At 56.3% G+C, this 23,509-nt stretch overlaps 2 protein-coding genes across 2 annotated transcripts in view; one reads left to right on the top strand and one right to left on the bottom strand.

The window, feature by feature from the left end:
* Cdk5r1 (cyclin-dependent kinase 5, regulatory subunit 1 (p35)) lies at positions 1-3,725 on the top strand (the record flags this gene model as incomplete). The annotated part of the gene is given in 1 exon segment (XM_005402827.2): positions 1-3,725. A coding segment is annotated over 1 exon segment (924 nt). The 3' UTR covers positions 1,041-3,725.
* Positions 3,726-5,122: 1,397 nt separating this feature from the next.
* Myo1d (myosin ID) overlaps positions 5,123-23,509 on the bottom strand; it is a gene marked incomplete at its 5' end in the record, with an annotated part of 338,988 nt that continues 320,601 nt past the window's right edge. Inside the window, 1 exon segment of the mRNA XM_005402828.2 lies at positions 5,123-7,256. Within this exon segment, the coding sequence (XP_005402885.1) occupies positions 7,100-7,256 (157 nt within the window). The 3' untranslated portion in view covers positions 5,123-7,099.

The raw sequence follows: 23,509 nt of genomic DNA on the forward strand, positions 1-23,509 counted from the left end.
CGGGAGCGCCCCTCCTCCTCCCGGGGCCGCCGCAGGCTCGGCGAGCCGCCTTCCCCCTCCGGCCGGCAGGCTGGGCGCGCAGGGGCGCGGGCCCCCGCCGGGCGCGCAGCGGCACCATGGGCACGGTGCTGTCCCTGTCCCCCAGCTACCGGAAGGCCACGCTGTTTGAGGATGGCGCGGCCACGGTGGGCCACTACACGGCCGTGCAGAACAGCAAGAACGCCAAGGACAAGAACCTGAAGCGGCACTCCATCATCTCCGTGCTGCCCTGGAAGAGGATCGTGGCGGTGTCGGCCAAGAAGAAGAACTCCAAGAAGGTGCAGCCCAACAGCAGCTACCAGAACAACATCACGCACCTCAACAATGAGAACCTGAAGAAGTCGCTGTCGTGCGCCAACCTGTCCACCTTCGCCCAGCCCCCACCGGCCCAGCCGCCTGCGCCCCCGGCCAGCCAGCTCTCGGGCTCCCAGACCGGGGTCTCCTCCTCGGTCAAGAAGGCCCCGCACCCTGCCGTCACCTCCGCGGGGACGCCCAAGCGGGTCATCGTCCAGGCGTCCACCAGCGAGCTGCTGCGCTGCCTGGGCGAGTTCCTCTGCCGCCGGTGCTACCGCCTGAAGCACCTGTCCCCCACGGACCCCGTGCTCTGGCTGCGCAGCGTGGACCGCTCGCTGCTTCTGCAGGGCTGGCAGGACCAGGGCTTCATCACGCCGGCCAACGTGGTCTTCCTCTACATGCTCTGCAGGGATGTTATCTCCTCCGAGGTGGGCTCGGACCACGAGCTTCAGGCCGTCCTGCTGACCTGCCTGTACCTCTCCTACTCCTACATGGGCAACGAGATCTCCTACCCGCTCAAGCCCTTCCTGGTGGAGAGCTGCAAGGAGGCCTTTTGGGACCGTTGCCTCTCTGTCATCAACCTCATGAGCTCCAAGATGCTGCAGATCAACGCAGACCCGCACTACTTCACACAGGTGTTCTCCGACCTGAAGAACGAGAGCGGCCAGGAGGACAAGAAGCGGCTGCTGCTCGGGCTCGATCGGTGAGCCTCGGAGTCGCATCATGGCTCAAGGATTCAATTCATTTTTAAAAATTTATTATCAAATCAGAGTTTTGTGTATGTGTCTAGCAAAGCCACCAAGGGCCTCTCCCTTTCCCACGCGCTCTCCTTGGGGTTCTTTTCCGCCCTGCAAGAACTCTGGGGACCTTTGAACCTCGAAGGTTGTACAGACCCAGAAGATGTGCTCGGAGCCGCCCCGCGCTGACTCGCACTCTCCCGGAGGCTCCTGCCGCCTGCGCCCTTGCTGACCCGGGGCCGGGCGCCCCACCGCCCCCGCTGGGAGCTGGTGAGGGGCCGCTGGCCGGCGGGCGCAGGGAGGAATCGGGGTTTCTGGCAACCGGTGTGGGTGGTTCCTTCTCCTTGGGGCTCCTAGAGCCGGCCACCCTAAGGCTCGGAGCGGGTTATGAGGCAAGAGCCCTACTGCCTGGGACATCTTCAATCAAGGAGGGGCCAAGTGGGTCTCCTGCCGAGACTGAGGCGGTCATTTGACCATGCACGGCCCTGGTTTGCTGTGTTTTTGTTTTGTTTCGTTTTGCTTTAGGGAGGGCTTTCCTAACGAGAAAGAGAGCTCACCCCCTGCCTCTTGACCACTGCTCCCAGCTCCCGTGTTAGTACTGGCTGGTTGGTTTCATTAGGATCTCTCCTTTTGGGTCCCAGCTGAAAGAATGGGGTGAAGCTGGGGACAGCTCCTTTCCCGGGTGATTTCTTTTCATTTGAATAATGCAGCTTAGCATTGAGAGCCGGGACAGTGGCAGATGCCCCTTAGCAGCAGGGTCCATGCCTGAGATCAAGCTGGTGCCCACGAGTGCTAAGGCCTCTTGCTGGTGCACGTGGCATTTGTCCTACTGAGCTGGGGGCAAGGGGAGATCAGCTCTAGGGCTGATGTAATGGCGAATCCCACTGCTACCCCTTGTTTCGTAGGATTCATTTAACACTGTTTCCAAACAGTTCAGTTTCTTCTGGAGAGGAAGCCTTGCTTGCAGGGCGCAGTGAGACAGCTGGATCTTGGAGACAAAGACAGGAGCTCGACTCCTGATTGCTTTGGAAGCTTGGTGAGCCTACAGCAGAGCCCTGGCAGCTGCTGGTTTCGGTGTCCACCTTATTTTAGTGGCTGTAAAAACACATGATGTATATTTTACTGATTTTCTTTCTGATTCTCTCAGACTGCTGGCTTGGGGCTTGGGAGAGGTCCAACAGAAGGGAACGAGTCTTCCTGCATGGCCCCACTCCGGCTTTGGGGAACAAAGAGCGATGTGAAGATGCTACAGAGGATTCTCTCTCTCTTCTAGTCCCAGTGCCCGGGGGGCGCTGGAATGGGGGCTAGGGTCTGGGAGGCAGAGGTCACTTTTCAAAGGAGTAGGTTCTAGGTGGCGGCTGACTTCTGCACAAGCACTACTGAAATTCACATACAAAAGAGAAAGCTGTGAAATTGAGGTCCTCACTGCAGAGACCCAGAGCAGAGCTTTTTAGCCGAGGTGTTCCCGGGGACGGGGAGGGGCCGCTGGGGCCGGAGAGCCTCTCCCCAGCCGCTCTCAAGGCCCGGGCAGAGCCGTTCCCGGGACCGACAGATAACCGGATACGGAGCTCGAAGGCACCTGCGGCTGCTGGCACAGACTTCACCGCAGCCCCCTCCGCCGGTTTCCACGCAGCCCGTCTTCCGACCCTGCTGCCACGTGCGCGCTGAAGGGGGCGGCCGTGGGGTCCCTCGGCGTGGAAGCGGCCCTCCGAGTGCCGCGACTGCAGGGCGGGCGCATGCTTGTGGTCTGGTCCGTTCAGCTGGCGGAGCCTGCCTGGAACCGTGCCAGCCACAGGATTCCAGTTTCGTGTCTGTTTCCTTCGCTTTCTCTGTATTTATTATGATTATTTTTTTACGTTTTGGAGGAGGTGCACATTTCAGGATTGGTGAAGGACTAAGGAAGCAATCTAGTTCCATCAGTGTGAAGCCTCTCCCCTTGCACTGGTCGTCAGTATTGTGTAAAGGAACAGCTGATATACTTGAGTGTGCAGACTGAGTGTGCAAGCAATGAACCCATTTGACATGCTGCTATGAAGACTACTTTTAGAACAACAAAAAAAGAAAAAAACTAACCTACAAAAAAAAAACCCTTTATTCTTTAATTGTTGCTTTTACAGTGATATTGTGCATGCAAACCAGGAGCATTTTGTGTCTTAAGAAAAATAATCTTAGAACAGATGGCTGTGAAAATTATACCCATGCACAGAACAAGCCACAGGAATAATAGTTCAGGATTTGATTTTTCTCTTTTTCTTGTAAACCTGAAGGGTTGATATATTCTTTCCAGGCAGTTATTAGAATTTAGTTTTGTTCCAACAGTTGTTAAATCTGCAATGAAAAGAAAATGTGCCATTTTTTTTCCTGGGGTTATTCATAGCTGTATATTTGAAACTGCTAATTACACACTTGTGATGTATGTTGGTTTTTTTAGTGCAATTTCTTCTGTAGCTATTCTTTGACCAAACTGTGGGTATTGTTAATATTAATTTATATCTGTCTTATTTTGTATGTATGTATAGCGTGTTTCTGAGTATGTGTGGTTTATAATCTGACAAAGTCACGAAGCTCAGTTTGGCTGTAATTTAATTCCCCTTCCCTTATTTTTATTTATTTTTGTACTGTGCTGATTCAATAAAATGCACTGACCATCCATTACACGGGCCTCTTTTGATGGACCCATCACTGGTGAGCAGGATGGGGGCAATGGTAATACGTGATTCATGCACTCAGAACGAAATTGGATTTGCGTTCTGGGGCGGGAGGGGCGGAGCTGGGGGAAAGAGCCGAACACACTAAGGTGATTAAGGAAGCAGCACAGGTTGAGTCGGCTTTGCTTTGGTGGCAGGGGCAGGCATTCCTCAGAGGCTTCCCTGTGGAGGTAGATGACTGGCACCTTGAGCCCGAGAGGGTCAGGCTCACACGTGGCTTGGCCAAGTGGGCCTTGGCCTTAGGCCCAGGGCTCGCGACTAAGGCTGTTGCTTCCGTAACAGCTGGCCCCACTCAGCACTCACTGGGCAGAGACTCCGGGCCCGCAGGCGTGGATGGTGACCACGTGGCCCAATCCTGCCCGCTCGGCTCTGTGCAGGTTTCCGAGAGAACGCCCGGGGCTCCCAGCTGAGCAGCCACCCCAGCTCGCACTTGTGGCAAGGGGGGCCAGTCCCGTTAGCCCCAGAGGCCCACGTGCAGACCAGCCTCAGGCTAAGGGAGAGGGCGGTGGGGACCGGCCCTCCCCAGGCCTGGTCCCAGGGGTCAGGCTGTCACCTGGCGTGGGGCTGCCGGCTTTCTCACGGCAGCTCCGTGGTCTCAGCCACAGGAGCCACCAGCGCACGTGTTTGCTGCCAGCAGCCAGTGCCTGGGAAGCTGGGTCACCCCGAGAGCCCTGCTGGGCCGCCTGCTATTTGCCTGCAGCTCTTGCCTACCTGAGAACTGACTCACGCTTTCTCTGTCTGTCCTCTGCTTCCACTTCCTCATCCCAATCGGCCACCTTGCAGAGGCTGTGCTGACCTCTCCCTGCTGCCAGGGGCCCAAGCCCATCCTCCCACAGACGTGCGATCGTGTCCTGTCCTCTGAGGCCCAGCAGTGGGCTTCCGCACTGTGGGGCGCAGGCTTCAGAACGGCAGAAGTGGGCCGGGGATGTAGCTCAGCGGCACAGTGCCTGCCTGGCAAGTGTGAGGTCCTGAGTTCAAGTCCCGGTACCAAAACAAAAACAGAAACAAAAACCAAAAACCCAAGAACAACAAAATGGCAGAAGTGTTTGCGGGTAACTCCACTGCCTTCTCTGTCTCTTTCCCACAGTGTTCTTGCTATTTTTGTTCAAAGGCCTCAGGAAAATTATTGTCCATTTTACATTATTTGTACTTAATTCACCTGTGTATCCTCTGGGATGGACAGCTGACTGTTTTTATTATTTTTGGGTACCAGGAATCGAACTCAGGCCCTCACACCTGCCAGGCGGGCGCTGCCCAACTGCTACATCCCCGGCCCCAACAGCAGACTTTTAAAACTTCACAATTATAATTTTCAATGACAGATAAGCAGAACACCTTTAAAAATAAGATTTAATGCTTTATTGCTCTGGATGGTAAATCAAAATATGCTTTAGAAATAAAGTTAATTTAATGGAAAATAGGAATATATGCACCAAACCATAAAACTACATTTAATTAAAACAAGAGAAACCGCTTCATTGCTTACAATCACTGCCCGTCCCCTCTGCACCCCGAAGCATTCTCAGGACCAAGCACACCCTAACCTCGCCGTCCTCTCCCCTGCCACGCGCGGTGGCCGCTTCGAGTGTGCCATGAAGAAGTGCTTGCGGACAGCCACAGCCCTCTGGCCCTGGCGACAGGCCCTGGCACCGCTGTGGGGCCGGCCACGGGCTGAACCCCAGGGGGGGCAGAGGAGTCCACGGTCTTCGTTCCTCGCTAGGCTGACAGGCAGCTCATTTGGCATGGTCTGTCGGGGGCTTAAAGCATGTATCTGCGTGTGCCTAGTGCGAAGCGCGTCCGGGGAGCGGGGCGGAAGGGACAGGCGCGGTTCCAGTTAGACGGCTCCGCTAGCGCTAGCGGCGATTGGCAACACTGGGCGCCTCTCCCCGTGCGGGCAGCTGGCCAGGCCTGAGGGTGAGAGGGGTCCCAGGGGCAGGGCGCCAGTGGGACTCTGCGTTGCAGATTGCACATAGTACCAAGCCCGGGGAGGGGAGGGCATGAGACCAGGCTGCTGGGACCACCGTGCGCAGCCGTGACCACATCCGCCCCGGGCGAGCCCCGGGGGTTCCGCTGGGTCGGGGCGGAAGGAGCGGGCGCGAGGCAGCGTTCGTGGCAGAAAGCGGAGAAAACTTCAGTCTGTCCCTTTTGTGCCCCCGCCAGCTCCTCCTGAGGTGTGGGCTCCTCGCACCCGCTTAGAACATCGGGTGCCTGCTCCCAGGCTCTCCTCCCAGGGCTCCCCGCCCACGGCCTGGCTGCCCGCAGGCCGCAGCACCCGCTCCGCAGCGGAGGCCGGAGGTCTCGGGGCCTCTGAAGCGCAGGCACTCGGTGCGGGGCACAAGACGGCAGCTCTCCCCGGAGGGGCCTGCGGGCGCCGGGCGCCCTGGCCTGGCCTGCAGTGCCAGGACCCCACGCGGTTTGCGGCCGGCCCTCGCTCTCCCAGTGACTGGGAGACCCAGGGGGCCCTGCGGCAGGGAGGTGGCAGTCGCCAGCGCTCCCCCGCGTTTTCTTAGGAAGGGTGCACATTATCTGACTGGCAACCAGAGCGCTGCAGAAACGAGCGTGAGGCGACTGCAGCTGGGGCTGCGGCCGAGACGGTGGCCGGCCGCCCCTCCGCACACTGCTTCTTGGCAGAGGCGGCCGGAAGGCCTGGGCCCGGCCCTGGTGGCCAGGGGAGTCTGCCAGAGGCAGGGGGCTCCGGGAAAGAGGCTGCCCAGCTGGGCGTGGCCGAGGGGCTGGTGCTACAGGTGGACCTGCTCACCTGGCGGCTTTGGCTGGCTGCTGGGGGCTGGGGGTCTGCGGGGAGCTCCGGGCCAGGCCCTGAGGGTGATCGCTTCCGGACGAGAGCAGGCCTTCGCCCCCGAGACCTCCCCGTCCTCGGGGGAGCGTGTCTTTGGCTGGGGAAACTGCATCCTGGGCTCCCTGCCCTGTTCCTCTCCTGGGGTCAGCGGCCGGTCCTTGTCTCGGGCCGCTGCAGGCTAAAGGGTCACCCAGGGGCCTCTGAGGCGAGATGTGGGCTGGCTGCTGGCCCAGGGGTCTGGGGCGGGGCTCCAGGGCCTTTGGTTTACTGAGCAGGGACCGCGGAAAGCTGAGACAGCAGAAGATGGAGACCAAGGCAGAAAGGCAGCAGGACCACCTCGAGGGCAGCGGCCGCAGGGACGCAGCGGAGGGGCCCGCCTGGCGGGGAGCTTGCAAGCTGATATCGAGCGGCACTAGCAGGGCTGCAGCAATTAGGCTGGAACCTACGATGCTGAGGGAGGCTGAGCCCCACGGCAGCTTCGTCCCGGGTCCAGCCCCCCGTCCCGGCCCATCTCACTCCGAGGGTCAGTTGCCCGGCACACTGAGGATGAAGCCCGAGCGGTTCTTGGTGAAGTCAGGCTCCGGCTGGTTGAGCCGCGTCTCCACGGAGACGGTGCACTTCTTCCCATGGAGGCTGCACTGCACGGGGTTGGTGACGTTCACTTGAAGGTGACGCTTCTCACTGCAAGAAGCGATAAGAGAGATCAGGCAGGCAGTCAGCGGGCAGATTTAGAGCAGGGTGCGTCCCTGGCGGTACCCGGGGCTCTGCCATTTGCCAGGCTCCTGCGGGACCCGGGAGGCGGATGTGCTTGCGTCTCAGGCACCACGTCCACGGCTCAGGTGAGGGACTGAGTCACGTGGGCCTTAGGTGTCCCAAAGGCAGGCTTCTGACCCGTGACTCTCATGATCATGATTGTGACAGGGAGCCTCCCCCACCCCCACTCCTGGGGACAGGGATGTCCGCAACACCCCGGCTGCCGGCCCTGTCTGTTCCGGAGTGTAGCCGCTAGAAGCGGGTCTGAGGTGAAGGTGGTCCCACCCTGGGGGCTGGGATGGTGACGCAGCTTTGCTGATGATCACCATCACCCAGGGGGTGTTGGGGGCAGGCCGGTGGTGTTCCCTGGTCTGTGTCCTCGAGACCTCTATGGAAGGAGCTCAGGGAGTCACGTGGCTGCAGAAGGTGGGGAGGCCCAGCCAGGGCTTCCTGGCGGCATGTGGGGCCAGGAGCCCGGGCAGCCCCGTGGCACTCCCTGCTGTAGAAACAGAACCCTTTCTCTGGCTCCTCATACCACAGGGACTATGCTTAAGAACCAGCTAAGTATATTTCATTTATTGTATTATTTTTACTTATTTTTTTGGTTTTACCGAGACAGGATCTCACTATGTATTCCAGGCGGGCCTTGAACTCATAGTGATCCTCCTGCCTCAGCCTCTCCAGTGCTGGAATTACAAGTGTGCACCAGCTGCTTATTTTAAATGCCAAGAAATCTGTCAGAATAGGCTGGTACCTAATGCCGCACACCTGCGCCAGCACAGTCCCGTGTTACCCCTCAGCTCGGAGCTGGGAGGGGCGGGGAAGGGGGAAGGGCCTGCCGGCCCAGGAGCCCCGGGTCAGGGCGACTTTCTGCCCTGTGTGCCTGAAGCTCCAGTAATCCCCTCGTTGCTTGGGGCGGCACAAAGGGTGCAGACAGGCTGGGCTCAGAGCCAAGCTTTCCCCTTGTGCTGAGCAGTGAGAGCCAAGCTGTTGCGTCCACACTGCAGGGAGCAGGCCAGGCCCGAGGCTGGCACGCGCTGTCTGCCCTGCCAGCGCAGGCGTCCCCTCAGCCACTGGGGACGCGAGGCCCTTTCTACATACGGCTGGTGCGTGGGTGCTGAGGCGGCCCCAGGCCGTGTGTGTTGCCCGGAGGGGCCCGGCCTGCGGTGGCCCCGTGGGGCCAGGGTGCCGAGAATACATCGAGCTGGGAGCTCCCCGGGGCACGTCCTGCAGAAAGACCCGAAGTTTGGCGAGCAATTTTAGGTGCTCCGAGGGGCTCTTCTCCCGGCTTCCTCACCAGCCATGAGGCAGAGGCAGAGTGGACACAGGAAGGGGCGCGGGTTAGCACCTGTAAGCATTAGGTATCTAATACTTAATATCTTGTCAGCCGCAGCTGAAAGCTTGGCTTAGACAGTTATTTTTAACCAGACTTGCATGTAAAAATAGCAGAGCCCATCAGAGGCAATGACTCAGGCCCTCTTCTGTCCTATGGGATTCAAGGCCGCTTTGCAGGTAGATGTCGCCGTGTGGGTCCACGGTGGTCCTCATGCCGGCCCACAGCAAGCGGAGCCCCAGTTCTGTGGACCCGCCTGCAGGCGGGGTGCCTTCAGGACCAGGTTGGCTCCTGAGCCCCACTTCAGCCCAGAATGGCTTTTGGGTCCCGCCTGCTGGACGCGGGGCCTTGGGGGCCGGCTTCCCGGGAGCAGCCCCCTGCCGAGCCGGCAGGGCCTCGCCTGGCTCTCTCCTCCTGGTGGCGGCCGGTGCCCTCCCCTCAGCTCACTGCTGGGAGCCAGAGCCCTGCCGCCTGCTCCTGTGGACCGTGCGCAGAGCTGCACAGAGTGGGTCTAGGGTCTCCTGGCAACAGCGTCTCAGGGATGGGCTCTACACGGCCACGGTCCAGGTCAGCTTGGGGAAACCAACAGAGGGAGAGGGAGAGAGAAGGGGGCTCCTCTCAGCAGCCCGCCCGGCCCAGCAGCCCGGCCCAGGCGTCCCTGTGGCCCTCGGTGTGGGCAGGGTGGCTCTGGCCTGCGTCCCCCACTGTGGAGCTGCCGAGCTCCTGAACCTGCTCTCAGCCTTCAAGCACAGATGCAGCTGGTGAGGTGCGAACAGCACCCCAGGGAGCGGCGGCTGGACTTCACCTGGAGAGCAGAGCGTCTGGGGGCTCAGCGGGAGACAAGCTGCGGACAGCCCTGCTCCAGGCTGCGCGCGGGCTCAGAGCTGCCCTGCCTCCCCTCTGCAGTCAGTAAGACTGGAGAAAACGTCGGCGGGGTGGTGCGGGGAGGAGGCAGGACGCAGGTGCTGCACTTGCGGCAGCGGGGAGGGCGGCGCAGGCTGAGGAAGGGCCCCGGATGTTCGCAAGCCAGCGCCGCTGGGCAGGGCGGGGCTGGCCCCTGTCCCTCCTGAGACCCCTGCTGAGGGCTCGCTCTCCGAGAAGGGCAAGGCGCACGGCGAGTCTCCTGGCTGCAGATGCAGGCAGCTCTGGCCCTTCCCTCCTGTCCCACTCCTCCTGTGCCGGCGCCGCTGCCCGTCCCTCCCGGGGGTAGAGCTGGCCTGTCCTTCCACACCACACGCGCAGCCCTGCGGCCCGCAGCAGCGACTCCCTGCCAGCTCTTTCTCGCAGAGCCGCGCCTGGCAGGAGCCTGGGGCGGCGGGAGAGAGAAGGGCTGCGCGGGTGACACAGCACGTGCGGCCGCGCCTCCTCCTCTCCGCCAGCCGGCCGGCCCCTCCCGAGTGAGGCTCAGGTTGGCAGCAGACACTGACTCCTGCTTCCCACACCTTCCCTCAGCCGAGGGCGCATCAGGGGCACAGCAGGAAGGCCAAGTGGCGTTGAGTGGACACCCTGCATCCCCTTTCCATCCTCAGCATTTCTGGGTGGCATTTCCGGTCTCTCCTGATTTGTTTGGGGTCTTCATACAAGACCAGGGGCCACAGGGCTGGGGGGTTCTGGATTCTTGTCCTGGTATCGCAGGCTTACTGGCTTCATGACCTTGTTCAAAATTTTTTTTGTTGTTCTTTTTCTGGTACCGGGAATCGAACTCAGGACCTTCCGCCTGCCAGGCAGGCGCTGTGCCACTGAGCTAAATCCCCAGCCCCTCAACCTCTGTTTTTAACAACTGCCAAGTGTACATAAGAAATCTAGGGCTGGGAATATAGCTTAGCAGCACAAGCACCTGCCTGGCAAGCGCAGGGTCCTGAATTCGATTCCCAGTACAAAAAAAAAAAAAAGAAATCTATTCTTTGCCCACTAAGAGTGAAGATAACTACAATGGGCAATTTCACCCAGCCATCAAGCCAGTGACCTGCCTTTCAGTACTTAGTCCATGTCAGGCACGGTGCTAGGCACCAGAAAGACAGAAACGAGCGCCTCGCCAGACCTTGGGGTCTTCTCCAAGCCTGGGCAGGCTGCCTGCCCTCACGGGATTTGCAGTCTGGTGAGCAGTGCGCCCGGCGCTTAGAAAGACGCGAAGCACAGCCCGTGTGGAATGTACACTGCTGTTTTGCCTCACAGAGGAAACTACACGCCTTCCTCAGTCAGGTACTGAGACTCGGACAGGGGTGGGTCAGAGGGGCTGTTACCGCGGACGCGGTTTATGTTCCTTGCACATTTGCACACCGTTCATCAAACCATGTATTTCTGCCTGGCACCGTCGCTTCCTGTCTGCCACTCTGGGGGGTGGGCAGGGGCTGACCCCATGTTCGATCCTGACGACTTTTCGGGGCGCCAGTGGCAGAGGTGCTGCTTTCCCACCTCAGAGTCCGGGCTCCTCCAGCCTGGGCGTGGCCTCGCGGAGCCCCATGCAGTACCCTGAGGACCGGGACAGGCGCCGGGGAACACGCGAAGCAGGCCACTGGCTCTGGGCTTGCTGGGTCCGAGAGATGTGCAGGCCTCAGTGTGGCTGCTCTGCAAGGCCCTCTCACTCAGCGAACTGTCTGCAAATCTGATCAACCCGTCACTGCAGCCTCAAAATGAGGACGGCGGTGGGCATGGCTGGTCCCCCTCCTCTAGGGCTGAAGTGTGCCCCGTCCCCGAAGCTCATTCCAAAGGCGGAGCGGGCCTGTGAAATGGGCAGGCCTAGGGGGGCTGCTGCTTAGAAAAGAAACACTGTGTTACCCTCAGGAGACAGGGCACAGCCCTGTGTGGCCCTGGCCTGCCCACGTGGGGCTGCCGTGGGGTCTGGCAGGAGAGGGGGTTCAGTGTGTAACAGAACAGGGAGGCCAGGAGGAAGAAGCCTTCTGTTCGGAAGGGCTTGGTCAGAGCTCCTGGCTGGCGCCACCCGCACACCGTCGCGGACAGGCCGCAAAGGGAGAAAGCGCGCACGCAGCTCGGCGCGCCCTCGGCGACTTACACGCACACTTACCGTCCGACCCAGCGGCGCCCCTCCTGCACACGCGCCCAAAGAAACAAAACAGGCGCCCAAACAGATGCCTGGCCACCAACTATTTACAGAAGACAGAAGCAAGCCAAACGTCCACCATGGGTGAACGCGTCAACAAAATGCGGCAGATGCAGTCACCGGAATGGTACTCGATGAAATACTAGTCAGCAGCAAAAGGGTCAACGCACTGACGCGAGATACATGCAGCCTTGAAAACACTACGCTTAGTGAAAGAACCAAGCAGAAAAGGCCGCGTATTCTACGATCCCGTTTGCACCAAGGGTCCCAAACGGGCAACACACAGAGATAAAAAGCAGATCAGCGGCTGCTAAGGGCTACAGGGTGCATGGAAGGACTGTTGCAGGATACGGAGTTTCCTTCTGGAATGAGGAAAATACTCTGGACGAGGCTGAGGTGACGGCTGTGTAATACTGTGCACGTACTACATATGACAATTCTGTGTGAATTTTATCAGGATTTAAAAAAAAACCTGGATCGAGTGAGAGGAAACATAAGGTGTTGCCCTCAAACGGTGTTTTTCTCTCCTTATTTCAAGTCCAGCCCAAATAATGTGAAGGCCAGCAAGAGGTCTGCGCGGCTCTCCTGGAGAGGAGCAGTCCCAGGGCGCGCGCGCAGCGGGAGGACGCTGCGGGGCGGGGCGCGGAGCGGCGCGGCGCTTGCTCGGTCCACACACGCTGCAGTCTCACAGGGCCGGGGCCCGCCCCTCAGCTTTTAAAGAAAAGGAAGCAGTTCTATGGAGGGAGGCAGGGCGTCTCCCTCCGATGTGTGCCAAGCCCGGGGACAGCTGCCTTTTCCTCCCCATTCTGTTACACGACCTGTAGCTCAGCAAACCGGAATTTGGAGACTTTCACGTGTCATCTGTTCTCAGCCGTCCTCGCAGGCACATGGCCTTCACCCAGCGACTGGTGCTCGTCACTGGGACCCACTTTTGCTCAGTCGCGCGCGCGACCTGAGGGCCGATGCAGGAACAGATGGGTCTGAGAGACAACTTGGCCACCCGCGCCTCGGTGGGCCTCGCACGAGCGACAACTCAGAGCGTCTGAGCCGAATCTGCCCGGAGGATGCCCGGGACGAGGGGCCGTCACGCCGGCCCCCGAGCACGCGGGGAGGGCTGGGAGGGACTGGCCGCCTGCTCTTCTCAGCCGTGGCCCACGGCCCTTTCTCCCGGGCGCGGGGCTGACCCTGGTCCCGGCAGGCGCACCTTTAGCGGGAGCGCGTGGGAAGCTGCTCCACGCAGGGGCCGCTGCACCGCTAACGCCCGGGCCGTCCTCTTGCGTCGGAGCTCAGGGCCGGCGGGGGAACCGCAGCACCTTGCGCCAAGCACAGGCGGGGAGTGCGCAGAGGCTTCGGATATCCAGTGCGGCAGGATAAGCCCAGGGTCACAGAGACAGCCCATTTTCCAGCTGGTACCCCTATGAGGGAACACGCACTCTCCACTTCACACTGAGGACAAGGCCCCGGCCAGGCTTGCGTAGCCGCTGGGTGCAGCCCTGCGGTGTGGCTTCGCTTCCTCCAGCCAGGTTCCTCCGACGTCAAACCACAGAGGGCACCTCTTTCACAGGCCTGCTTCTATCACGGGGAGGGGGCTTGCGCCACAGCCACTTCTGAAGCGAGGCCCGGCGCTGCGGGCCGCACTTCCTGCTGCTCTCAGGCCGCGCCGGGCTTGCAGCTTACAAGATTCCATTTCCTTTTTCTCACCGTGAAACGGCTGGGTGAGTCTCAGGGTCCTGCTAGGACCTCAGCCACGTCTGGACTGCCTCTACCCAGCCTCGAACTACTCTGGCGCCCAGGCAGCAGAATCAGCGCTACCCCACTGTGCCAGGGACAGCCAGGGACCGCCCAGCCCCGACACCCGTCCCCTTCTGTCCTCCTGGTGCCCCAATGCCCACCTCTCCCCTGCCTGTGCTACCCCCTCGGCACCCACTCCCTGAGCACCTGCGAAGGGCTGGTCACCCCCCAGAGAAAGAGCGCACAGCGGGCAGGACGGGGGCTGAGCGCAGGGCACTTCCACGCGAGGCGGGAGGCCGACGCTGCCGTCCTGGGTGAGCGCAGAGGAGGGTGCCCTGACCTCCCTCGGCTGAGGCAGGTTTCCTAGAGGAAGTGACTGCTTCAGCGATTGCCTCAAAGATGAGTAAGACTCCTGCAGGAGCTTGCTGGCTGTTTCCTCATTCCTTAAAAGACGCCGTGTGTTCAGTTTTCATTTTAGACGCTACCTCTCAGCGGTGCCGCCCGCAAGGGCCCCCCAAGCACTGTCCTTACCCTCCACCTCCAGACCAATCCGCTGAACACTCCACACAGCTGAGCCTTCATATGCCCGGCCCTAAGCCTATCCTCTCGGCCCCTTCCCTCAAACTACTGCTTCCCTCCTCTTGAGCAGGTCACGGCCAGAGGCATCATCCAGCTGCCACAGAGGCCAGGGGGCCAGGAGCCAGCTCAGCTCCCTCCCGTTCCTCCGTGGCACACGTGGAGTTCTGCCTGCCTCAGCCTCTCTAGGGCCTTGGAGGGAACGGAGGCCCTGTCCCTGGTTTCTGCCATAGCCTTCCTTCCACCCCACTCCTGCTTCAAGCACACGCTCCACACTGTCATCAGACTCTGTCCCAGGCACGAATGGGTCCTGCCGTTCCCCACCACCTTTTTTCAGTCTCGCCGGTTTTCTAGGCGCCGGCTTCAGTGGAGGCTGTTTGCCCATGGGCTCTGTCCCTGGAGTCTGAGGAGCTCTGCTGGACCCAGTGAGGCACAGGCCCTGCACATCTGACTCCAAGCGTCTGCAGGTGCTGAGTCCACGTCCACGGAGGACATCTAACATCACAGTGGATGTTAACGGAAGGCAGGACGACTGCAGGTGGCAGGGAGAGGCTGGGAATGAAGCTGCACGGTGAGGGGAAGGCCTGGCCGTGCCCAGCCCCAGGGTGCTGGCCGGGCCACAAGCGTGGGGCCCAGGGCGGAGGCTCCATGGTCCACTGGGCTGGCACAGGCTGTGGGTCTGTGAACGGGACACCTGGGGTGGGCCTTCCAGCCTGGCAAAGCACCACCAGGCAGGAAAACAAACCATTTTCAGTACAAAACAGAGACCTGCAGCTTGCCTGCCTCTTGCCCTCTTGGAAAGTGAGTCCACTCTACGTCACCAAAGGGACAACCCAGGAAGCCAGAAGGGCGCCTGCAGGCACCGGACCAGTGGCCTCGCGAGCGTGAGGCGACAACGGAAACGCAGTGCTACGCCCCTCCTTCATCTGAGGGGAGGACAGAACAAGACGACGCGGGCCGAGTGTTGGCCTGTTGTCATGGAAAGGGTCACAGCGGGACACGCCGTCGGACAGACGACAGGAGACCGGCAGTGCCAATCTGTACATTTATAGTGAGAGAGCATTCACCATGAAAAACAAGAGTAAAAGCCATTCAGACATTAATGAACTGTAATCCTAGACCACACTGGGTGTGGTGGTGTGCACCTGTACTTCCAAACTTGGAGAGGCTGAGGCAGGGGGATCACTGCAAGTTTGAGGCCACCCTTGGCTACAGAGTGACTTCAAGGCCAGCCTAAAATACAAAATGAGACCTATTTGGGTCTCAAAAGCCCCTCAAAGCCCCCAAAACAACAACAACCAACCCCCCGCAAAAAAACCCAAATCAACCTCCCCCATAAACCCCCACAAATACAAAAACAAAAACACCCCAAAAACCAAAAAGAAAAAAAAAAGCCTAGAAGATAACAGCACCCCGAAAGATGGGGGTGGTCCTGGGGGACATCTGACAGGGTCTTGTCTGGGAGCAGGGGAGGGGGACCGGTGGGTGTCAGGCCTCCTTCAGGCAAGCAGAGATGTGAAAAGGACTAGTAGGGAACAAGACAGGAGGCTGTAACGTGCACCTTTCAAAGTGCGAGGACGGGGAAACACAGCTCGGCCTGTCCGATGGAAGGAACGGGGACAGGGGAGCAAAGGCAGCAGGACGGAACAGGAGAGCTGGAGACACAGACCAATGTGGACTAAATATTAACGAACAGGCTCACATATAAACGAGCACAGTACACCAGATGTATAAACTATTCAAGGCATTTGTCAGATTTAATTTTATCTTCTTTCTTTTTTTTTTGAGGCAGGCTTTTGCTGTGAAATTCAGGCAGGCCTTGAACTCCCTGTGTAGCCCAGGCTGGCCTCAAACTCACAGCAATCCTCTTGCCTCAGCCTCCCGAGTGCTGGGATTATAGGCCTGTGCCACTACACCAGGCTGTCAGATTTAATTTTAAAAATGCAAGTATATGCTACTTCAAGAGACATACCCTAAATCATAATGACACAGAAAAGTTAAAAAATAAGGGCTTGAATAAGATAGACTCAAGTAAAATTATTCAAAAGAATTCTGGAAAAGTTTTGCTGGAAAAAAAGCTCATCAGATAATTGTTTTATCAAGGAGTGGTTCACTACACACACACATGCATGCACACAAACACCTGTGTGTTGACAACCTTCTCAAAAATATATGACTCACAGACAATATTAAGCGAGCATAAAAAAGATGTGTTTTATACACATACCAGCTCCTTACAACCAATGTAACCATTATGTATGGCACACATGTACTAATAAACATAAACATTGAGGAAACAGAGCCAGCTGTGGTGGTGCATGCCTGTAATCCCAGTACTCAGGAGGCTGGGGCAGGAGGATCACCATGAGTTCAAGGCCAGCCTGAGCTACATAGTGAGTTCAGGGCCAGCCTGAACTGCATATTGAGACTCTGTCTCAAACTAAAAAAAAACCAAAAAAACAAAATTGAGGCAACAGAAATGTGTGCGTATGTTGTGTATTTGCATGTGTATGTGCTACATTCAACAATCAGAGAAAACACGTTCTTTTAAAGTACACACAGGGCAGGAGATATAGCTCAGCGGCACAAGCACCTGCCTGGCAAGTACAAGGTCCTGAGTTTGATTTCTGATACCAAAAAAAAAAAAAAAAAAAAAAAAAGTACACACAGCCAGTGCTACACAGACCAGGTAAGGAAGTTTGATAAGAACCTAAGAATTAGCATCACACAGAACCCATCTTCTCTGTCTACAGCGCAATAAACATACAGACAAGAGTAAAATGATAATGTAACGATATCACTATAGGCTGAATTATGTTCACACCCGCAACCCGGGACGCTGAAGCCCTGAGCCTAACACGGCTGTATCTGGAACCGAGCCCTGGGTGTGGAGCCGGGCGTGGACGCCAGGGCCTGGTGCGCATGCATCACTACCACTGGGGTAGGTCCGCTCAGCCGGATCTTGCAGCAGAGCTGCGCAAGGATGCGGACAGAAGGCAGCGATCTGCAGCCCAGAAGCGCCCACCAAAGCCCAGCTGCGCTGGACTTTCATCTGGCGCGACCAGCCTCCGGGACTGGAAGAAAGTAGGATTCTATTTGTCGCTTAGTCTACGGTATTTTGTTATTGTCATCTCAGTGGATGAAGGCAAGCAGCAAAAAAATAGACAAGAGCTTTACCAATACCAATTCTTGAAATCCTTATTACAACATAAGGTAAGTTTCCTTTTCAGAGGAGGAAGTGAGCCCAAAGAGGTAAGGACCTGCCCAAAGTCACATAGCAGAGGCAGAACTTGAACCCAAGTAACCCAGGACTCAGCCCCCGGCTTAAGCTCCTGGGTCCTGCCTAGGAGACGGGTGCTTCCTGGTTACCGTGCGCCTGGGAGCGCGGGAGGGGCGGGGCGGGGCCAGCCCAGTGCTTTCCCTGGCGCCTGGATGCAGCTCCTACAACCCAGTCTGACACAGACAGGAGTCCACCAGTGTCTAAGAAAGAGAGAATGGATTTAAATGACACAGCTAAGAAAGCAGCCGGGCTGACTTCAGCACAAGACACTACCTAGGAGACGAGGCCAGCACCAAGCATCTCGGAGCAGGGCGGTCAAGAGGCGAGGGGGAGGCGGCAGTGAGCTGGGCCGGGACTTGAGGGAAGTCAGAGAGAGGCTCGTGTGTCCCTGGTGCCTCGCTGGGCGCACGGGTGGACCACACAGGGTGAGCAGAGCACAGCGAGAGGCACTAGGGACCCTCACTCCGCAGGGATTCCTTGGGGAGCTGCGGAACCCTTTCCTTGTTGTGTAGACCCAGACTTTTATGCATTAGATGTGGCCTCCTCATTACTAATGAAATTCTCAGGGAAATAAAAACATTTTGAAGGAGGGAAAATAAATATTTGGACTGTTCTTTTTGTTTTTTTGAGACAGGGTCTCACTATGCAGTTCAGGCTGGCCTTGAGACTCTGGAAGTCTTTCCCAAATGTCCAAATGAATGTTTTAACTAAGAGAACTAAACCATACCCATAGCTCCCTCAATATGGAGAAAGAACCCAATGAACAAAGCCTCTACCACAACACAAGGGGGCGAACAGCTGGGCAGAGGTGCAGCGGCTGGGTCTGGGGCTCCCCTGCCTCCCCTTCCTCTCCCGCCTCCTCCCTCCGCTCCTTTATCTCTGCTTGCTGTCTCCAGGGCTTTACTTTCTGTCTGAGAGAGTCTCCCCCTTTGCTGAGTGTTCTGGACCTGTTCGCGGTTTCCTGCTTACATTTCTGCTTCTCCTCCCTGACGCTTCAGTGCACAGCACCTCCGCAGTTGGCACCATCCGTGCACGTTGCTGTTTATTTTCTGTGCACATCGGTAATAAAGGTGCTAAATCAGACTGGATGGAATGGGACCAGCACCCACACCTTCCTCTCAGCACATCCTCAAGTGGCTTGTTACGGGCACTAGTATGCGTTCTCTTATTTGCTTACTCAGGTCACCATTATCAAGAAGCATTCAGGCCAGGTGTGATGGTGCACCCCATAATCCTAGTACTATGGAAGCTGAGGCAGGAGGATCACAAGTTTGGGCCGAGCCTGGGAAATTCAGGGATTTAGGGGACCTTGTCTTAAAAAAACAAAACAGAACACAAAACGCAAGGAAGAAAGACAGGAAGGAAGGAAGGAAGGAAGGAAGGAAGGGAGGAAGGAAGGAAGAGAAAGAAGAGGTTTGAGAATTAGCTCAGTGAGAAGACCCTGGGTTCAATCCCTACTACCAGATTAAAAAAAGCATTCAGGTTTACATTTGCATAGGGTTCAGGTCACTACACAGAGAAACTAACAGCATCCTGGCCCCTAAGGTCTGAGAATCAAACATTTAAGGCAGGTTTTTTTTTTTTTTTTTTTTTTTTTGTACCAGGAATTGAACTCATGACCTCAGGCTTGCCAGGCAGGCCCTTATGCAGCTGAGCTATATCCCCGGCCCATTTAAACCTGTTTATACTCACACACAAATACAGTGGGTATAGAAACACTAAAAAGAGTACCACAAGAATGCATGTATAAGATCATGGTATTTATACAGGGTGTGGTGGTACACACCTGCAATTCTAGCACTCAGAAGGCTGAGGCTGGAGGATTGCAAGTTCCAGGCCAGCATGGAGTACAGAGCAAGACCCTGTCTCAACATCCCCTCTCCCCTAATTATTTCCACTGGATTTAGGTGTTTTTTTTTTTTTTTTTTTTTTTTTGGTCTTTTTCAGACAGGGTCTTGCTATGCAGTTCAGGCTGGCCTTGAGTTCACTTTGTGGCCTAGGCTGGTCTTGAACTTGCAACAATCCCCTTGCCTCAGCCTCTTGAGTAGTGGGGAGGAGGATTCAGGTTTATAGAACCACATTTTTTTTTTTTTTTGAGACAGGGTCTCACTGTGTGCAGGGTGGCCTTGAACTCACTATGTAGCCTAGGCTGGCCTCGAACTCACAGTGATCCTCCCGGCTCAGCCTCCCTAGTGTTGGGATTACGGATGAGTGCCACCACACCGGGCCTACAGAACCACATGTTTGAACAGGGTTGGGAACTAAGAAAAGGAAGTTTGCTCTGAGGTCAGGAGTTCCCAGGCATTGTCTTCAAACCTGTTCTACAAGGAACATCCACAGGCACAAGCTCTGGGAAGCCAGAGAGTAACAATCCAGCCTCCCCCTCCAGGGCTCACAGGCGGGGGCCGGGGGCGGGCGTGGCCACAGCTTCATGCAGGGTCTGAAAGGCAACCACCTAGGACCCCTGCGGCTCCCACGAGGCCTGCAGCTTTGACAGGCAGCTGGCCACACCTTCCCAGTGAACGCTTGCAAGCCCTGGTCCACCACCGCTCTCCCCGTTCTCCCTGCAGGCAGGGACCAAGACAGAGTCACAGAAGCGGGCGGCGAGCACTGAGAGCCCTTGGTGGCACGGCTGACAGTGACTCACCACTTAGCCAGTGTCTGTTTCACTAATACGGTCCTTAGAGTTTTCTTTTTATTTGCCGGGTGGGGGAGGCGTTACTGGGGATCAAACCCAGGCCCTTCACACTGAGCTACATCCTCAGCCCATTTATTATTATTACTGTTATTATTACTTTTGGTACTGGGAATCGAACTCAGGACCTTGCACTTGCTAGCAAGGCGCTTGTGCCACTGAGCTACATCCTCGGCCCTATTATTACTTTTTTTGAGATAGGGTCTCGCTAAGTTGCTAAACTGCCCAGGCTGGATTGGAACTTTGGATCCTCCTGCCTCAGCTTTCCAAGCCTGTACTACCAGGCTTAGTAACGTCCTTCAAGTTCTAACTGTCCTCTGTCTGGGACTCCCCGTTCCCTTTAGGGATCACCAAGATCCTAAGGACCAAAAGGGGACAACTGCCCTTTGGAGGACTCAGAAGATCAGACAGTGCGTCCTGCGTGAATGTGGGCATCACTGCGGGCCTGTGCATGGCAAGCCTAGGGCTGGAGTTCGGGAGTCAAGGTTTATCTTCGTGAGCAACAGACACCACAAGGATCCTCTAGGAGAGGAGAGAGTGCGCTGTCTCCCTCAGAGCATTTCCCAAGGTCTGCAACTGGCTGATTCCTGGCAGGACTAGGATCAGCCTTCCTCTCCCTTACCCCAAGCCCCACGCCTTGTCTGTGTGCCCTGTGCCCGGAGGGTGTGGCCTCTAGGGCCCCTGTGAGAGCCAACACAGCAAAGCACAGAGGTGCAGCAGGGGACGTGGAGGGGCAGTGTGTGCACCTTCCCAGGCAGGAAGCCGTACGTCCTGGAGGACAGGGCCGTGCAGGTAACGAGGCAGAGACAGTGGAGAGGCGCTTCGGCTGAGTGCTGGTGCTGGACTGTGTGTACACAACCTGAGGGCCCACCGTGGCCCCAGGTTTTCAATGTGAGTGTGGAGGAGCTAGAGGGAGATAACGAGTTCTGCCTGGCACAGCACTGCGTCTGACCTCCCCTGGAAGACCCAAAAGGTTCCACTGTACATTATGTAGACCCAAGAGTGCACGGAACTCATGGCTCTCTTCCTTAACAGAAGGCGTACGATCCAGTAAAGTATACCACATACCGAAACTGTTCCCCTACACCTATATTCTAAGCAAATTCTACTGCAAAGTCAGAATTTACAATATTGTAATGGTGGAGTGCTTTATTAAGAGCAAGCTGGGTGCAGTGGCCCACGGCTGTAATCCCAGTTACTCCGGAGGCTAAGGCAGGAGGATTGGAAGTCTGAGGCCAGCCTGGATAATGTAGCAAGACCCTGTCTCAGAATTTAACAAGGGATGGTCAGGTAGCTAGGTGGTACACCTGGGTTCAGTCTGCAGTGTGGGGGGAATAAGGAAACAAAGACAACAAATAGAAGGCCTGAAATTTGAAAATTTACGGTTAAAAAGGTGAGTCAGGCAGTCTACCGGCAACACCATGCCTCTAGCCAGCTGACTGCCATTTTCATCCATCTCAAACTCCTTATGATTTCTAACTTTTTATTCGAAGTTCTTCTTCTTCTTTCTAATCCCGCTCCCATTCTTTCCAGTGAACTTTACTTGAAACCATCTGAACTTCTAGAAAATACTATTCCTAGGCTTGCTTTGCTGCCTTCTGCCTGCCATGGACTGTTTCTTCTCTGAGATGCCTGTCTGCCACGCTTGGAGCCTGCGGCTGGGGGACTGAAACCTCTACAACCTGTGAGCTAAATAAACCTTTCTCCTTAAAAAAGAGAATACCATTCCTAGGAGCAACAATATAAAGAAGAAGAGAACAAAGATGCCTGCTTTGCAAATTATCTAACATTGTGGCGACTTAGAAGAACTCGGACATTTCTAGAGTGGTATGGTGGTGCAACCTGTAATCCCAGCACTTTGGGAGGCTGAGATAGGAGGGTCAGAAGTTTTGAGCCCAGCTCAGACAACTTAGCGAGACTCTGTCTCAAAATTAGAAATAAAACGGGGTAAGGGTAAGGGCTCAGTGTGAAGGCAATGAGTTTGATCCCCTGTATTGCCAAAAACACAAAAAACAAAACCCAAAAGATGTGGCCAATTCTCACTGACCAGTGTTCAATGACTATGAGAAGATCATGGTTTACAGAACCATTAGGAGCAGTCACTACCCACACGCACCCAGACTCCTGTACTTGCCCAGCCTGGAAAAAGTGCTGCCTTCTTAGATACTAACTTTGGGACCTTTAGTTATAACACACCTAAGCCACATGTTCTAGCTGGCAGCAGGACGAGATGGGACGGGGACTCCCGGGTTCTGTGTTTAGGAGCCTCAGCGAAGAGCACTAGGTTTGGACTCAGGGGGACCAGGGCTCCAATCAGCGGTTAGTCCTTTTCACCCAGCTCCCCAAGTGGGATGATTACTGACTTTTTTTTTGTCTTTTTGAGACAGGGTCTCGCTATGCAGTTCAGGCTGGCCTTGAGCTCACTTTGTGGCCTGGGCTGGCCTCGAATTCAAAGCAATCCTCCTGCCTCAGCCTCGTGAATGCTAGGATTACAGGTATGCACCACTATGCCTGGCTTTTTAATATTTAAAAATTTGTTTTTTGGTACTAGGGATTAAACCCAAGGTCTTTACATTGAGCTACATCTCCAGGTCCCTTTTTATTTATTTATTTTTCACCTTTGAGACACGGTCTTGCTAAATCACTAAGCTGCCTAGGCTGGGTTGGAACTTTCAATCCTCCTGCCTCAGCCTCAATCCACCTGCTGGGATTACTGTACAGACATGTGCCACCATGCCTGGCTCAGGGTTCTTTTTATACGTTTGCCACTTTACCGTTACTAACCCTTTCTGCCCATCCAGGCAACTGCAACCCACGGTGAAGAGTATCTGGCTAGATAGCTAGTAACTGGGGAGTCTGGTACTGAGGGGAATTCAAAGAGGTTAAAACAGAAGTAACTATCTCATAAACCAACCCCAAAGACCAGACAAAAAGAAACAAATTGCCACTTTCTGCTACCTGTTTGAGAACAGAAAGACCTACACTCAGCTATGCTGGCTAGAAAGTGTGCCCGCGTTTCACTGTAGAAAGGAGCCACCACCCCAGGAGCGCTTTCGATGGAAAATCTACCCCCTGCTCCAATGCACACTCTCGTGCTGTAACAACAGAGGGAAGGCGGGCCTCCCTCTCGCTGTGTTCCGCACGCTGCCTAGCAGCTCGGCTTTTCCTATTCTGCATTTGCTATTTTAAGCGAGTACATAATGCATCAATTTTCAGCCTCTTACTCAATGCCTCTGCTACAGAACTGGGAACTCAGTAATCTTGTCGGCCGAGCTGAACAATATCCCAACAGATGAAACATTCCATGCAGCCTGACTTCCCTTTTCCTGGGATGAGGCATCTATTTCTGGCCCTAAATGAGAGAGGAGCCGGTGGCGGGGGCCAGTGCTTCTCGCTCAGGAATCCCACATCACAGAAGCCACTTGCCGCACTGCTGCTGGAGGACACGTCCGAGGCCCCGGGGGGACTCAATCCATCTGACTGTTCTCTCATTTGTAAGGTTTCC

Source organism: Chinchilla lanigera, unplaced genomic scaffold, assembly GCF_000276665.1.
Source record: "Chinchilla lanigera isolate Chin_1 unplaced genomic scaffold, ChiLan1.0 scaffold00080, whole genome shotgun sequence".
Lineage (NCBI taxonomy): Eukaryota > Metazoa > Chordata > Mammalia > Rodentia > Chinchillidae > Chinchilla > Chinchilla lanigera.